At 43.3% G+C, this 16,603-nt stretch overlaps 3 protein-coding genes across 5 annotated transcripts in view; 2 read left to right on the top strand and 1 right to left on the bottom strand.

Annotated features, from left to right (window-relative positions):
• Window positions 1–1,574: 1,574 nt before the first annotated feature.
• LOC135919384 (multiple myeloma tumor-associated protein 2-like) lies at window positions 1,575–6,708 on the top strand. The gene is made up of 6 exons (XM_065453170.2): window positions 1,575–1,961; window positions 2,843–2,993; window positions 3,332–3,380; window positions 5,112–5,197; window positions 5,731–5,862; window positions 6,443–6,708. Exons 1-6 carry the CDS (start codon window positions 1,868–1,870, stop codon window positions 6,522–6,524), a joined length of 594 nt encoding a protein of 197 aa, XP_065309242.1. The 5' UTR covers window positions 1,575–1,867; the 3' UTR covers window positions 6,525–6,708.
• A 204-nt stretch (window positions 6,709–6,912) lies between these two features.
• Window positions 6,913–11,839, top strand: LOC135919386 (cytochrome c). 3 transcript variants are annotated; one of them, XM_065453172.2, is made up of 3 exons: window positions 6,913–7,063; window positions 8,162–8,348; window positions 11,485–11,839. In XM_065453172.2, the coding sequence occupies exons 2-3, from the start codon at window positions 8,165–8,167 to the stop codon at window positions 11,628–11,630; spliced, it is 330 nt and encodes a 109-aa protein (XP_065309244.1). In that variant the 5' UTR covers window positions 6,913–7,063; window positions 8,162–8,164; the 3' UTR covers window positions 11,631–11,839. The 3 variants fall into 3 exon arrangements, with proteins under 3 accessions (XP_065309244.1, XP_065309245.1, XP_065309246.1); XM_065453173.2 differs by lacking the exon at window positions 6,913–7,063 and adding an exon at window positions 7,088–7,206; XM_065453174.1 differs by lacking the exon at window positions 6,913–7,063 and adding an exon at window positions 7,443–7,467.
• Window positions 11,546–16,603, bottom strand: part of LOC135919385 (acireductone dioxygenase-like) — a 31,743-nt gene continuing 26,685 nt past the window's right edge. Inside the window, exon 4 of the mRNA XM_065453171.2 lies at window positions 11,546–13,121. Coding sequence (XP_065309243.1) covers window positions 13,041–13,121 — 81 coding nt within the window. The 3' untranslated portion in view covers window positions 11,546–13,040. The remainder of the gene's footprint in view (window positions 13,122–16,603) is intronic.

The following is a 16,603-nucleotide window of genomic DNA, read 5'->3' as shown; positions in this document are numbered from 1 at the left end:
TCATGTAGATTCCTCAAGCAACAAGCACCAGTAAATTTCTCAAGTGAGTTTGATTTGATTTGATTTATTAATTTTCATTTACACACACACATGTGCAGAGGAGTGGTAAATGGAGGTGGATGAGGGAAAAAAGCCGCACAGACGCGGCTTGAGGTAACCTCACCCCCTTAGGTACAATATGGCTGCATTGTGTAACACATCAAACGCCATATAAATTACATTTATATAGTGGCCATAAAACATTGCAGTTATACAATATATGAAAGAACAGTAAAATATTTCCACAATAACAATGCAAAACACACTGCGGCATTGAAATAAATAAATGATATACACTAGGTAACATAGACAAAAAAAGAGGAACATAACATACATTATTAATCATTAACAAACGCTCTCTAAAGAGGTGAGTTGAACGTGTAGCACGGAAAAGGGAATATATATTGGTACATTCCTAATTGTACTCTGTAAATAGCTGTAAGCCTTCATTAACTTTACTTCAAGTTTCCGCCGCTTAAAAAAATGAACACGTGAAGAACCGCCTAATGTTGACAAGCAGGTAAAGAAGCAAGTGTGGCGTGTAGAATCTAAGCTCCAGTATTAGTTAAGTCCCCGTGCTACTGCCGAGCGTTTCTGTGAGGAAATGCAAAAATTCGATATTATACCATGAACTACTCGTCGTGAGCAAACCTGTTTTAGCGGAATAAAATCAACGTGACTGCTGTAGAAGTCATATATAGCCAACTTTGTGACATTCTTGTTCCAGGGCGGCAGGTATGGTATCATAACTGGATTCCTATAGGCTATGCGTTTGCAATTGTCTATGCGCGTATGAAAAACCCGCAATGGGCTGGTCTGCGTCGCTTCGGCTGGCACTGTAGCGTTGCCTTCGAGAGCTGCATTGTTGTCTAAGAAATTAGCTCTTTGAATAAATGTTCGCAAAGGAAGACGTCGTAAAAATATATTTGAGACGACCACCATAAGTATACAAGCAGAGAGAACGAGGGTGAACAAACGAAAACACCGCAGAAAGCGCCTGGACAACGCCCGAACTGTAGCAGACGACAGGCGCGAGTCCGTGCCCTGACGTCACGCGAGCGGCGCTCGCAGCGCCGCTCGTGTTCGTTCTCGGGGCTAATAGAGCTCGATTCGGATCGAAATTCTCGACCGCGATTGGCTCCCTTACGCAGATTGAGCAATGAAGACAATCGCGATCGAGAAATTTGATCCGTATCGAGCTCAATCGCGATCAAAAGAGCGCCATGTGGCGCCAGTGTTGCTCGCACAATGTAAATTGACTGTTTGATGCACCATGCATATGTGCTATGCATATGCAGAAAATGTTTACTATGCAAATGTTTTAAAGACAATGAATGTAATGCAGGTTTGAAGGCAATGAAATTGCAAAGTCAAAACCAAAACCAATATTCGTCCTTGGTAGCACAAGCTCTTGATACTAATTGAGACTATTTCTTAGTATTTTTTGCATTATTTCTTGTCACGCTTGTTTTTGTCACGTTTCTGTAGTGGTCACGTGGTTGCGGTACAGTTACGATTTTATTAGTTCATTAGGCAGTCAAGCTAGGTCAAGCCCGGCCAAACCAATTTCTACGGTGGCGATGATCGTTGCGCTGCTGGCTGCCAGTGTCAATGCCTCCTTACTAGTGTTGTTGTTGTGTACTTACTGTTGTACCGATGGGGAGCTCTGAAATCGATTTTAGTATTGAATCAGTTCCGCTATTTTCATGCTCCTGCTTGCTTTAGTTGATTTACAGCTACCACCTTAATTAAGTGTTCTTTTAAGGTTGTTGAAAGACAAACCGTTCAGATGCCGTGTTGCCTTTGATTCGAGTGTGAAGGAAGAAAGATGTTTCATCCTGTTCGTGGTGGTACACGCGGTGGCGCCGATCAGTTTAACTGGGAAGACGTCAAGGAAGATAAGTACCGGGAAAACTATCTGGGTAAGCAGAGCGCATGCGGTATGGTACGGCCGGTTGGTCTCTCGTTCCGCGCTCTCGCTGGCCTTTGCTTGCCAATGGCCCAGGAAACGCGTACTGTGTAAGGAAGAAAAGTGTAGATTTCATATGAAGCAAATAGAAGCCGATGAGTTTTCCGACTACCGGTGTTGTAGGCATAGTACAATCGCCAAGCGCCAGAATAATAACACAGAAGGTACCAGACTGGATAATGTGCAGCCCACGAGTCGTTGCGGTTTATGCTCTACTACCAATTTCTTTGCATCGCACCGATTGCATGCACCGATTCAGCGCTATAGACAGAAGTGTTAGAAGAGAGGACGACTGTAAGCTGTACGACTCGTTCACTTTGCACGTATCCTTGGTTCGTGAAACGTGATGGCGTCGTAGATAGCTGCGTTTATTAATGTGGTTAGCATTCTTTACTTACATTAAGCATTTTAAAGTTTTATCTGGCCTCTTACACTGTCGTGATGTCGTCGTGGTCGTTTCTTTACCTGGATATATGCTAGGATATGCATGACTAAAGCCCCTCCATATTGCGGCAGTAGACGCGATGAAGGGACATTATGCATGACATGAAATAATAAGATGCATTCATAATATGAACTACATGACATTACTATCATGCCATGCCATAAACATAAACGTTGAAGCACGCGGGAAGAGCCGAGCTGTATGCATGCCTCATATATAACGCGTTACGCCGTTGGCAATATGCTATGTCGCTACATTACCTCAATGATAAGTGCATTAACATTGATAGTCATCGTGAGATTCATTCTGCTGGCTTTTTATTATCGGTATTGACAGGCGCAGTCAGTCCGTTCACTGTATTCATGTAACCGTGCCCTTTCAATGAACAGGGCACTCTCTTCGGGCGCCGGTGGGACGATGGCAGAAAGGCAAGGACCTGACGTGGTATGCCAAGGAGAAGCAACAGGCTGCTTCAACATCAAGACAAAATGAGGTGGCAGCTGCCAAGAAAGCCGAAGAGGAAGCCATGCTGGCAGCATTGTGAGTCTCTTGTTGCTAGGTAAACTGCAGATAACTGTTTTGGGCACTGAACTAGCACTCTGCCATGTGAGTGATTAGTTAGTTGATTGAAGAAACAGCTGCACATTTGAGATGCCCAAGTGGCAGGGCTAGGGGGCATTAACTCTGTAATAACCTTGACCACCTGGCGCTCTTTAATGGGCGCCTAAGTTAGACAGGCATATTCGTGTTCCTCTTCTTCGGATTGTTGCTGCTGCTACCAAGAATCAAATGCATGAATTTGTAGTCTACCTCCTTGACATGTTTGTTACAAAATCAGGTGTCTCTGTGTTTAATGTATGTGGTTTCAAATCCAACAGGGGCTTCGCCACACCAGCAAAACCAACACATCAGCCACTAACCAAAGCGGTAAGAATTTTGTAGCACATTCTACTGATTCCTTAAAAGGAAGCTTTAGCCCAGGGCCTCCTATTCAAATACATGGTAAAGGAGAAATTGTTTTTCTTGGCAGCCACTGCATCAAATTTTATGAGATTTGTTGCATTTAAAAGAAGCTAAAACCTAGTGACTGTTGTTTGTGAATTTTTGATTTAGGTTGTCCATATTTAAAAAACAAAAATTACAATAATTGTAAATTTTCAGGAAACGAAACTATCAAGTTTACAACTGTAACTCAGCAATGAAAATTGATATCACAATTCTCTAAATTGCACCTAATAGTACATCTAAAGCAGACAAAAAGGATGTATTATATGTGGCTCTCGAACAGATCACTAAAGTGTGAATAGAACTTTTGCAAAACCCTTGTAAACAATGTAGCAAATTCACGTAAGACATACATTCACATATCAAATTTGTCCACTTTAGATGCTCTAATGGATGCAGTTTCCAGAACTGCAATATGTATTATAGCTATAGAGCTACGAATTTGTAAACGTGGTACTTCTGTTTTTTTTTTTTTGTCTTTCTTTCGAAGTTACCGATTTTTGAGAATTCCATTAAGAAAATTCCATTAAAATAATTCAAGCCCTAAATCGAAATTCCACTACCAACAGTCGCTAGAATTTAACTTTCTCAGATGCAACAAATTTCGTTAAAATTGGCCCAGTGGTTATACAAGAAAAGTGTTTCAGCATTTTGCATGTATTTCAACAGGTGGCACCGGAGTGGGGCCTGAGCTAAAACTTCCTCTTAAATGTGAAGGCTGTGCCACTGTATATAATGTTTCTTTAAAATTTTCAAGAATTAAAATGAAAGAACACTTGTTGTGTGGTGCCTTCAGCTTATTTGCATGCATTTTTATTTTCTTCAAATTCACAGAAATTACATAGAATAAAAAATTTTTCGTCCTTTAACAGTGAAATATTACGCAAATATAGTTTGTTTAGGCAGTGTGTCCAAGATCCATTTGATTTAACTTTTTCCAAAAAAATAGAGCTTCTTGGCTTCACGTTGATGTTAATATTCTGTGGCACTGATTGCAAAAGTGATGCAATGATTTCATCAAAACTGCCAGTTCTTTCTTGGCATTTTGCATAATCTTGGTGTCACTGATGTGGCAAGTTTTCTCCATCGCTGGATACATGAGTCTTTTATGATATGGAGAGGTCCTTTTGCCAAGTCATAATTTTAATCTTCCTTCATGAAACATTTAGGTGTGCACAAAGTTATTCTTGTGCAGTATTCTTGTATGCTCAGCACATTTTTTTCCTTACAACAATGTGTGTGTAAACACAAATTTTCGCCTTTTGTTTATATTAAATGCATGGAGGCAGACAAGGCTTGTTTTTATTTTAATGCATGCAAGTGTCACATGTTACTGTAAAAATTATGCCTTTCAACCTGGTCTGCATACACTTACAACACATGTAGAGCAACTGCAACTCTTAGTTTGAATACTACTTGTTTGAGAAAGCAGATTGTGGTGGTTAGCAGGACTTGAACACTTGTATTGTTTACATGAACTGTTGTAAACTGTGAGGTACTCACTGACACAGCTGTTCAAATCACACATATGTGGGTCTGCCATAATACACTGGCTTTAATTTACTGTTGCTGTTCCGCAAGTCAGTGTGCCATTCTAAGATTTAAGCTACAGGTCACAAGAAAAGTTTTGCTTTTTATGTTTCACTTCTTCAGGAGGTGACTGAGGCACTGCGCAGAGGTGATGACAGCAGAGATGAGGGAGATGCTGACCGGGTCTCAGGCGTGGGCACCAATGCAAGGCATGCATTATTTAATTTCCTCTACTTAACTGCCACGTGGCTTGTGTGTGTAAGCTTGGCCCCTTTACATTGGCTTTAAGACCTAGTATGCATGGCTGATTGGGTAGGCATAGAATGAAATAATGCATCCGAGAATAGGTCTGCATGCTGCTGGTTGATTTTAGTAAAAATGTGTGACAATTCCGGGCTGGTGCAATGTTAAGATTACTTTATTCTATTCCTTTTTTTTTTCATCCACCACTCGCAGCTGGCCAATCCTCATGGTAATGTAGGCGGAGTGCAACTTGGGTCACTGACAGAGCACTAAAATGAGAATAATTGGAATAAAATCATTCCAGCATACTGGCATTGATCTCCGTCTACTAGAAACCTCATAGAGGTTCCCATTTATTTCATTTCTTTATCTTTATTCCACATTTTATTTCACTGAAGTAACAGCATCTTTGTTGTTTCTTGCCTCAATTGAACCATTATGTAAACCTTGATTAGCAGCTGGGTGTTTGGAACTGGAGTGGAAATGTGTGTTTTCCCAGAGGTGACTTCTGTACTCGTGGAAAGCGGCCAGCGGAAGGTGTGGAGTTCATTTCCCATGCAGCCACTGCTCGGGATAGTCGCCAGGCAGAGAAAGAAGAGAGCTCCAGCAAGAAGCACAAGTCTGAACACAAGTCTGTAACTCTTTTGCACCTGTGGGGCTTTGAGCAAATAACTGCTGTACAGTAATACAGTAGGAAGTGCTTTATGGTTCGAGTAAAAGTTGCAACATCTTATGTGCATGTTTGTATGGCTCTAAACTGCATAAGATGACATTGTCTTTTCTGTTAACACTATTGAGCTATTGTGCACAGGTGTACCACACACCTTTCTTATTGTAGCCACTTTGTACTTGGACTGCCTTTTTCTACAGCTGAACTTGATAATGCTTCGTTGTTCAGGGATAACCTACAGTTATTTCTTCCCTAAAATTAGGAATCTTGCATCATTTCAGAACTTCATAAGCATTCTTTGAAATTTGTTTCAGAATATTGGTCAGGCAAAACATTTTATAGTATAACTGAGGTTTTTAGCGCACGAAAAGGGACGAGAGACAGCGGCAAGACACGGACACAGCGCTACACTGTCTCTTGTCCCTTTTCGTGCGCTAAAAATCTAAGTTATGGAATACCAACCACACTAACCTACGCTCTTTCAAGTTACATTTATAGTAGTTTACCTGCCAATACATATAGACCTTTTCTTTTTCCCCAGGAAGGAGAAGAAATCCAAGAAACACAAGAAAGAAAAACATAAGAAGAAACACAAGCACCAAAGCCGGCGGTCTCCCAGTTAATGCCCAGCACTCACACGTAAGGATAATGTTACCAACTTTATGCCACAGTGCCGAACACATGGTTTGTGCTGTGTAGTTTTTCGTATCTGCAAATACTACTAAGGGGACAATGGTGGTATCTTTTGGGATGCCACCGTCGCTGTCGTCTGAAATGTACGAGGAATAAAAGTGTTTGAACGACGTGTGCCCGGCTACGGTGCTCTCACTTTTTTTTTTTCTTCCCCATTGCATAAAGATAAATAGGCGCCTTACGTCTGCCTGTGCCGCGAGATGTGCGTGCTCGGCTTGTTCGTTTCTGATGCAACAAAATGATGCAACAAAACGATGAGAGCTCAGTCTCTCACGTCATTTTTGCGTCATCTGTGCGTCACCGCACGCCGTAGCAGACGATACGCCCCTCCTGTACTACCGCGCAAGTGCGGTCGTGTTAAGCGCATGCGCGGTGTGCGCAAGTGCGGCGTGGCTGGTTCTGCCGCCAGGCAGTGGGTGACCTTCCTTGCATTGCTCCGGAGGCAGCGGCAGCGTGTTAACCTTGCGAGGTAAGTCACCGCTTCAGCGGCGTTCTGCATTTTTCTTTTATTTGACTACAAACCGTTAAGCGATGAACACAGTCCGAAATTATGTTTAATCGCGCTAGTTGGCTGGCATAAATACCCTTGCTTTTCGTCCCCGGCGCTGGAAGGTCAGTGATAGGCCTAACGAATGAATGAAAAATGTGCTTTCCCAGAAGATAGCTTGCGTCAGATTGTACCGCACCACTTTCACGCGTTAACCGGTGCTCTTTCCGGGTCTCAGATAGTCCAAGCAGTGCGCTCTGTGCAGCCGTTAGTTGCTTTCGAGCGACCTTCGGTTGTTTTGCGTGTGGCTTTTTTAGCATATTTCTCTTGCGCACAAGGTGACCGTGGCTGGGAAGTGCCCGTAGGAAACGGGTCGCGTTCCCATTGTAAGTGCTTTCGCCGCCGGTTAAGTAGGGCTGTACTTTCTAGCAACATCACGCCTTGTGCAGTCGGTGAACTTTGCGGTTGGCGTCTGCACACTTTCGTCTGCAACCCTGTACTACTGCCGGTGCCCCCGGCTTTCAAAGGACGTGGCGTATGCGTTGACCTGTGATCTTCATTCTCTTTTATTGAGCTCATTTATTAGTCTTGTATTTTTCCTGGTGACGCGTCAGTTCGTCCGCTTCCATATCTTTTTGTAATTGAAGTCAGCACTGCCGCAGAGCGAAGGCACGAAAACTAACCTTTCCAGAGAGCTGCTTCTCCACGGTGCTCCTGTGTATTGCTAGCCGGCATACTCGCCGTATTAATCCATAACTTTATTCAGTGGCAAATGTTGTAGCGCTAACATAGGAGTGCAGCCAAGCGACTGACCTGAATCGGACTGGAAACCTGTTTGCACTGTTCATATTCCGAGTCCAGATTCACATGCCTTAGTGATCACCTTATTAAAACATTGTGAAATAGTCTGAAATAGCATTGGTAATTGGTTGGTTATACGTGATTGACGCTCGACCTCTGGGACGTCATTGATGGGCGAGCCTTCATGTCATGGAATTCATTTAAAATATTTGTCCTCACCTTAGCAGTGTGGTTTCCTCTCTCTAAGTACATACGTATGCTACGTGGGTCTTATTTCAGGCCATGGGCGATATCCCTAAGGGTGACCCCGAGAAGGGCAAGAAGGTATTTGTGCAGCGGTGTGCGCAGTGCCACTCGGTTGAAGCTGGCGGCAAGCACAAGACAGGCCCCAACCTGCATGGTCTCTTTGGGCGCAAGACAGGTCAATCTCCAGGCTTCAGCTATACAGATGCCAACAAGAGCAAAGGTGATAACCTTTTCTTCTGATCAGCACTCTGTAACTGCGGAGCTGCTTTTAGGCTAACACCAGTAGTTTGTGTTCTATTTACAGTTGAAGTTCCGTTATCACATTTGGGTTCAACATACTTTTCCTGTGCATGAATAGTATTGCAACACTAGTTCAGACTTTAAACTGGGGTCGCATTCACCACTGCACATTTTTGGTGATATCACTTTCAATGTATGCTGATTGACTAGGCCAAAGGGCAGAACTTGCACTTGTGAAAGGTTGTGCCAGGTACCACAGAATACCACACAAACATTATTTCTTAAAGACGAACCCTGCTCTTTTTTAACCATTAAGCAGCTTTAGCATCCCCTCTGTTATCACCAGGTTTAATCGAAATGGATGTAGAAGAAATGTCCACACTGCAAGCATGGCACAACTGGGCCCTTTTATTATTCTATTCCAAAGCATTGTCAACTTTTCAGTTAAGATTTAGTCTTGTGCGTTGTGATTTAGTCTTGGTGACTCGGCTCTTTGCAAGCATTTTTTTTTTTATGCAGTACCCCTAGAATTCCTCAAAAGTGCATTGTTTCATATCAGGGTACCTTTGGCATGACGCTCAAGATGAAAGCAATCATTGATCAGTGACCTTGAACAAGAAGGATAATGGAATACGTTCTCAAGTGCAGCTGTAGATAGATAAGATAAAAGCACACCATAGTTCCTGGTTGGCTGGGTGCTGCAGACATTACATGCACTGTGCAATATCTGTCCCTGTACTATGCATCACGCTTGTAGTTGCAAAAGAGAAGCCATAGGAGTAAAAAATTTAATGTTGGTGAAAGCTGTCTTAAGGCCATGTGTAATTTTATTGGTGCCCTATGTTGAACATAGGTGATCCTTCACCAAGTATATCCGCTGTGGTGGTGTAGCTGCTATGGCACTGCACTGTTAAGCACAAGGTCTAAAGGTCAAATCCCAGCCATGGTGGCCACATATTCAGTGGGGCATAATGCAGAAATGGCTGTATATCATGCATTGGGTGCATGTTGAATGACCCCAGGTGGTGAAAATTAGCCCATATCCCCCACTGTGACATGCCTCATAATCAGATTGTGGGTTTAGCACGTACCTACATTTCAATTCTTTTTTTTGCTATGTATTGGTAAAGACGGTAAACATTTCCAAACAAACTTTAGCAGCAAGGCCATTGCTTCTTTCATTTTGGACAAGCAAAAAATATCGGGTTTCAGACAAATTTTTCTGTTAGTGGGTGGCACATTTTATTTCTGTGTAGGCAATGGCCCTTGGTTTTGGTGCCGAAGCTGTTCGCTTTGATTATAATTCACCTGTGTTGCTTGCTCTGTCTTTATAGCACAAAATAAATAGTAAAATGGCTTATACTGTGTCCTCAGCACGAGATGAGACTAAGCGATGGCTTAATTTTATAATTATTTTTTGCTGCAAGATCAGCAAGTAAAGTAGCACGTGCAAATTAAAAAGGAAACAGGCAGCCTGGGCAACTGCCATGTAAGTCACTCTCAGTGACTGCCGGAAGCCGTTCTGGTAAACTTGTTAGAGCCCTGTAAATTTTGCACATGCACATTCATGGCAACTGCTAATGGTAGGAAGGTACTGCTATGCTAAATCTCTCCATTACACTTTGCTGTGTACCTATGTATCTTTTTAGTGCTCAATTTTCAGCACCAGAATGGTACTTGTATGAGCCGGACTTGTAGAAATGGGCTGGTTTGCAACTGCTAACATTTGTAAAACAAAAGCAGTGTCTCAATGCAGTAGAACCTCATAACTACAATCTCGTTACGTACAATTTCTCAGCACCAACATTCGCGATCGATAATATTAAAAATGACCCAATACAGTTAGTTTTCTTTTAATGGGCCCATGCAGTCATGGAAAACATTCTTTTGGCACCAGCATTCGGTGCATCGCCAAGCCATGATCGCATAAGCTTTCCAGCTGTTAGATCCCATGTAAACAAGAAAGGGCATGAGGTGTGCAGTATTGAGAATAGTAGCTGCCTGCTACAGCAGCTTGCCCGCAATACTTGCCCGTCCATTTAATGTGAAAAGGCTGGCATGCACTCGGTTTCCTTTCCTGATACCTGTCAAATCCTCCCTGGTTGTCACATGCCATATTCACAGCTATAGCTGCCAACCCTATTGCGATACGCGTTTTCACTTGTCTGTTTCACAGTGCATGGGGTGTAGTGCTGTTGGAAGTGTACTGCAGGCTTGTAATATGCAATAACCCTAATGTCACCGCTGTTGCTCCTTGCGGTAGGTGGCAAAATGTAAGCCACGAAAACAACAATGCGTGTCTCGCGCGGCTCAAGCCTTACCAACTAGGTGCACATCGGTGTCTTGTGCTATATTGACCCCACGCTTCACATTACGTAGATGTCAACTGCAGTTGAGTTGGTTAAATGCTTTAGCTGCTTGGGATCGTGTTCTTTTACAAAACGTATGAATGACATTCTACTGTGTAAACCTTGCAGTTGCATACTTCAAGAATTTTTTTTATAGTACTGCTGAAACCAAGACAGTACTAAGTGTGGTGTATGACCTGCTCAGATAATTTTTTCTGCAGAAATGCATTTTTCACCAACTTACCATGTTTTTTTTTTTCTAAAAAGGTGAAGGCTACTGATCAGCAACCTTTCAACTTTATAACTTGCGGCACAAATAGGTCATCCCATTGACCATCTTCTGGTTTATGCATTGTAATAATGTTCCACATGCCAGCTGGAGTATGCCAGCAAACACCAAATTATTTGGAGTTGTAGTTCAGGGCATTGTAGTGCTTGTGCTTGTCCATTTGCATGAAAGCAGTGCCATAGTTACATTTTTGAACTGCCATCCTTGCAAGTCTAGACCACCCTTAATTCATTGGTGTAATAGAATATCTGTAACCGACATTACTGATTGCTCTGCACTCTACAACAAGTTGCAATGTTTAAATGAGGCTGCACAGTAGCATATGCTGTCCTTTATTTACCCAGGCAAAAGTGATTGGCTTTTGATGGAAAGGGTGTTCAAATCTTAGAAATTAATGTTAGTACTCCAGTGCCCTTTCTCATAACCCACATGTGGATTTGTATGAAGCACTAATCAGCATTGTATCATTGTTTCTGTAGGGATCACCTGGAACAAGGACACGCTGTTCATATACTTGGAGGACCCAAAAAAGTACATTCCGGGTACCAAGATGGTCTTCGCTGGCCTCAAGAAGGCGCAAGATCGAGCTGACTTGATATCCTACCTGGAGCAGGCCACAAAGTAGAAGCAATGCATTGGAAACACCGGTGACAAGCTTGGGGCACTGCCGCCTCCACTCCTAACCATTGCCATACCCAAGAGTAAATTATCACCATTTTCCATCTGTTGTTGAGGAGCAGTGTCTCTTGCTGCAAGGACAAGTTAGAAGCTGTTACAGGGCCCGCGCTGCCACTACAGTAATAAATGTTTGCAGTTTTACCGCTGTTACTGACAGATGGAGCCTTGTCTTTCGTTGTTTTGTGAACACATGACACACACTTTTGTTAAGGGGTGCAAGAATACTGGTTTATTCTGGCTGCAGAAACATAGTGGGTTTTGCTGCACATAAGTAACGAGAACCACATTTCTAGTCTAATTAAAAGTATATGTGCACATGACTGCTGTATCTGATGGATTGCTTGCAGAGCCTTGTGGCACTTGATCTAGATGGCAAGGTGCCTTTTTAAGCAATATTTCAATCTGAGCTTGACGGTTTACTGTGTTAATGGTTACCTGTGTACTATCATACATAAGATGTGTTCGTATGATTTTGTTTTGTGATGTTTGGGGACTGGGCATTGCCTGTACAAAACTACTAGCATGATGTTTATAAGTCTCGTTTATGAAGAATGCACAAAATTTCTGTGAGAAACGCTGCAAAATGTTTGCAGTGTTAAGATGTACAAAAAATTCAACGATTGTGAGGCTTTCGAATGCAAAATTTGAGCGCAGCTGAATACATGTATTGAGGCATCGCTCGGATTGCTGCAGAGATGCGATGCATAGCACTATATATAGACCGGCCACACAGTTACCACTTCTTGGCAACTGCAGCTTATGCAGTCATAATCTTTACCGAGAAATGCTTGTGGCGAGCACTGTACCCGAAGGCAAGCTTTCTGTTATTTTTTTTCTCCTGCATGGCCGTTCCTGCGGACGTGAGCGCCATCTGGTGGTGCTTCAAGATGGCTTCTGGTTTCCTCCTCTGCTTTCCTTCTTGTGATCTCTGCTTTTGCTGCCTTTCATCTGCCATTGCTCTCCAAGTTTGCTCTTTCAGTGTTTGCTCAGTTATGCCGATGCAGGAATGGGTGCCTGAGAGCCACGCCCTAAGATTTCAGAAACAGATAATGAATAATGTAGGCAAATAAACCTAGGTGCCCCCTTTCTACTCTAAGGTTTGGCAGGATAAAGTCTGAAAAGTTTGTCGCTGGCTGAATAAACAAACCTGCATGCACACGGTGGTGTTGCTGCAGCACATGTGACAAGGGAGATGCACTGATGTTAGTGACTTGTTGCGTGTGGTGGAAGGAGCTAAATGAAGTGGAAAATATGGTGCCACCTTTGTGAAAGGTGAAGTTGTCAGATGCACACAAAGCAATGCATGCCCCATGCAGTCGCAAGCAGCATAGCTAAACATAGAGATGGATGGGGCGTGTCACTGGTCGCCTTGGTCATCCCTGAAGTCTGCTGTCCAGGTGTCTACATCTTCAAAGAGGCGGTGAACCACTATCTCCTCCTACAAATGAGCAAAATGTCATGTGAACGCTTAGTGAACCACTGAATTCTATTGGGGAATACATAGTTTCATGCAATAATTACTAGAGGGAACTGCAGTGTCTGCAGTAGCAGCAATAGAGGCAGTTGAGCCAGCATGTGAACTATAGGAAATAATGGATTTGACTAAAATTTGTTCTTTTGGCTTCAAACAGTTCCGCGACTTCGTAAACTCATAATTTTCAACAAAGTAAATTCAGGACTGCGAAATAATACCCCCTGCATACAGTATGATTCGAAAAGACTGCGATACGCGAGGAGGGGATGTTGGTATAATTTTTAAATAAAAAATTAAGCTTGTACCGATACAAAGACAATGAGAGATTCTGGTGCTCAACAGTAATGTGTGGAGAACCCACACAGTACCCTGTGTCATTGGTGCTGTTTACAGGCCACCTGGTGCTCCAGTCTCATTCTTGAAATCAATACAAGACTTTCTGTGTACTGGTATATCCCATAATAATTAGTTATAGCCGGCGATTTCAACCTGCCCGGTATAAAATGGGACAAACTTTTAAGCTCTACTGACCTTAAAAATAGTGAAGTCTTGTTTGAAATAGCATTCACACATGATCTTGCACAGTGTGTCCGTGATGCGACTAGGGTTGGTGCTACATTGGAATCGGTTATTGATCTTGTTTACGCATAGTTGATTGTCTGAATGTGATTGAAATTAACGATGGTCTTCCCGTTCACAAACTTGTTTTGGTTTGTATAAGAAAGGCATCAGCTAAGTTATCACACCCTCAGAGAACCGTTATTTTCCATTTCAGAGAAAGCACACCAATTTCGCGAAGAGTGCTCTTGGGTTTCACGAGTTGTCGTGTAGAAGAATACCATGGTCCTGCTCTGAGATGCTGCAACTGCCAGAGGTTTGGGCATTTAGTGAAGAACTGCCGCAGTCCACGTTACTACGAGATATGCTCAGAAGACCACAATCATTCATAGTGCAAGTCTTTGTGTCAGCCAAAGTGTGCCAACTGTGGTGCAAACCAACGTTCTTAGACATACTTCAGTTCTACAGCTCCGCTCGGGAGATGGCCGAAGTGGTGGTCACGCGAACTAGCGGCGCTGCGATCGCATCTTTTGTCAGTTTTTTGTTTCGTTTCTGATAGAAGTTGCTTCATTTCTGGTAGATTTCCGGTTTCAATTTTGAGAAGTTGTTATTTCACAGTTCTTAATTTTGAGCCTCTTTGTGAAAATTTGTCATATCTGAGCTAGGTATTGTAAATGCGTTTCTGGTAATGAACTTGAAACATGACTTCTGCTTTCACTTCTGGTTTCATGTTGGTTGCGCTGCGTCGTCTGCCGTTATCCTTCTCCGTTTTGTAGGTGTTGTGTGATGTGTCGTGATTTGCTCTCTTGAAAAGCTTCTTGAAGAAGCGTTTCCGCGTCTCATGACAGCAAAAAGTTCCCTATGCCGTGCTGTTTTGCCCCCGGCGGCACCAGCAGCCTAAGACATGATGCCGCTGGTCACCATTTTTTCGCACCGCCGCGAGACGCTGGAGAGTTTAAAAGTTGGGAACGCATGCTACACCGAAAAGACAAACGCGCCACAAACAAATCAAAAGTGTGTGAACTCCACTTTGAGGACGACGACATTTTGAAACACTATACAAGCATGTTGTGGGTAACAAAGAAATATTGATTGCTCGCGGGAAATGGATGCTTGTTCCTGGCCCACTTCTTCGGCTCTTTTCTGGGCTGCCTGAGCACATCTCGAAGCCAAAAATGTGAAGCGAAAGCGACGTCCACCAAAAGAACGAGCGCAAGTGCCGGCAAGTACATCGGGCGAAGCTTGTAGTGACAGAGCTTCAACTAACCTGCTGTTTGGCTTGGAAGAAGGAACTTGAGAAATATGCGCTACACACTTGGTGCTCAGCGAGCTCACGAACGTGACACTGCCTTCTGCGCTCTGGAAGTTCGAAATTGTTGAGGACGACGCAACACAGAAGCGATGTGGAATATTTTATATAGAGGCAACTGGTAGCGAGGCATCTGCGAGTAATGAAAACTGTTGTGCTTGAAGAGTATGGTACTTGCTGCATAAACGGCTTCAGCAAAATTCACAGGAAGCTATTTCGAGCTTCGACTAGCATTGCAAGTGTGGAAAGAATCCTGAGAGAGCTTGAACATGTGTGCGGGCGTGAAAGCAGGCCAGCGTGACACGGTGACATCAGATAATATGCACCACAAGCAGTGTAATGTACTTACAAAGCAACTAGTCTGCGCGCATTGTCTCCGTCTACAGAGGAAACTTCGACTGAGCATTAAAACGCCCAAGCAATATCAGAAGCTACGCATGCGAAGAAGAGGCTGCCTAGGCCAGCTGCTGCGCATCAAAAGCAAAAGAATGAAATCTTGGCTCTGAAGAAGGCTTTCTGAAATATCCGATAACAGAATCGAGGAAGCGTTGGCCGAACTTCCTTGCATTTATGACATCGTTTAAACAGTTGAAAGCAAAGTCTCCGTGTGGCGCGCGGTACAATGCGGACTGGCTTCTTAATTGTTTAATGCTCAGGATATTAGCGAGCCCTCGAGCATATAAGCTTCTATCTGACATAAATATGCTGCCCTTGCCCTCCATGAGCCGTGTCACACAAATAATGAAAGGAATACCATGCAAGTATGGTTTCAATCCTCTCTGTATGGAAGCTATTAGAAAAAATTAAATTATGGGGTGTTACGTGCCAAAACCACTTTCTGATTATGAGGCACGCCGTAGTGGAGGACTCCGGAAATTTCCACCACCTGGGGTTCTTTAACGTGCACCTAAATCTCAGCACACGGGCGAAGCTATTGGAAAACAGCTGGCAACAGAGCAGATGGGAAGAAATTCGGCACACTGATTTTGGTTGAAATTAAGTTACGCCAGGCGTACAATTTCAACAATTTCATCAAGTCAACCTCCAAACTTGATGGTTTTGTGGACTACGATGGTATTTCAAATGAAGGAACTGACCAACTTGCCGATCATGGGCTCGTGCTGATTGTTCGTACCACTTCTGGAGAGCTGGGTGCAACCGCGTGCCACCTATAGCTTTGCCACGAAAGGTGCTGCGCCTGGCAGGATTTTAGCAGAGCTGGTGTTGCAAGAAATAATGCAATTGCATAAACGTGGTGCTGTGGTGATCGCCGTAGTCAGTGACGGAGCTGCGAACAATCGCTCGATGTGGCAGCAGATGGGAATCAGCGACAGCGTAACCTCACCTTAATTCTCACAAGATTCCACATACATGCCTGCCTGAGCGCGCGTACCTTTATTTCCAGTGTGATGTGCCACATGCCCTGAAGTGTGTACGCAACCATTTGCTGAAGCACAAATATGGACAGGTGAGCTAGTAGGTTATTTCATATATAACCTGTGCTGATTGGCGTCGATAACTCGCTGACATAGCAGATGCAAGCAGCCAGAAAGAGGGCAAAATTGCTTTGAGCAAAAGT

The sequence above is a fragment of the Dermacentor albipictus genome, chromosome 1 (assembly GCF_038994185.2).
Source record: "Dermacentor albipictus isolate Rhodes 1998 colony chromosome 1, USDA_Dalb.pri_finalv2, whole genome shotgun sequence".
NCBI lineage: Eukaryota > Metazoa > Arthropoda > Arachnida > Ixodida > Ixodidae > Dermacentor > Dermacentor albipictus.
This window is presented reverse-complemented; position numbering and strand designations above follow the sequence as displayed.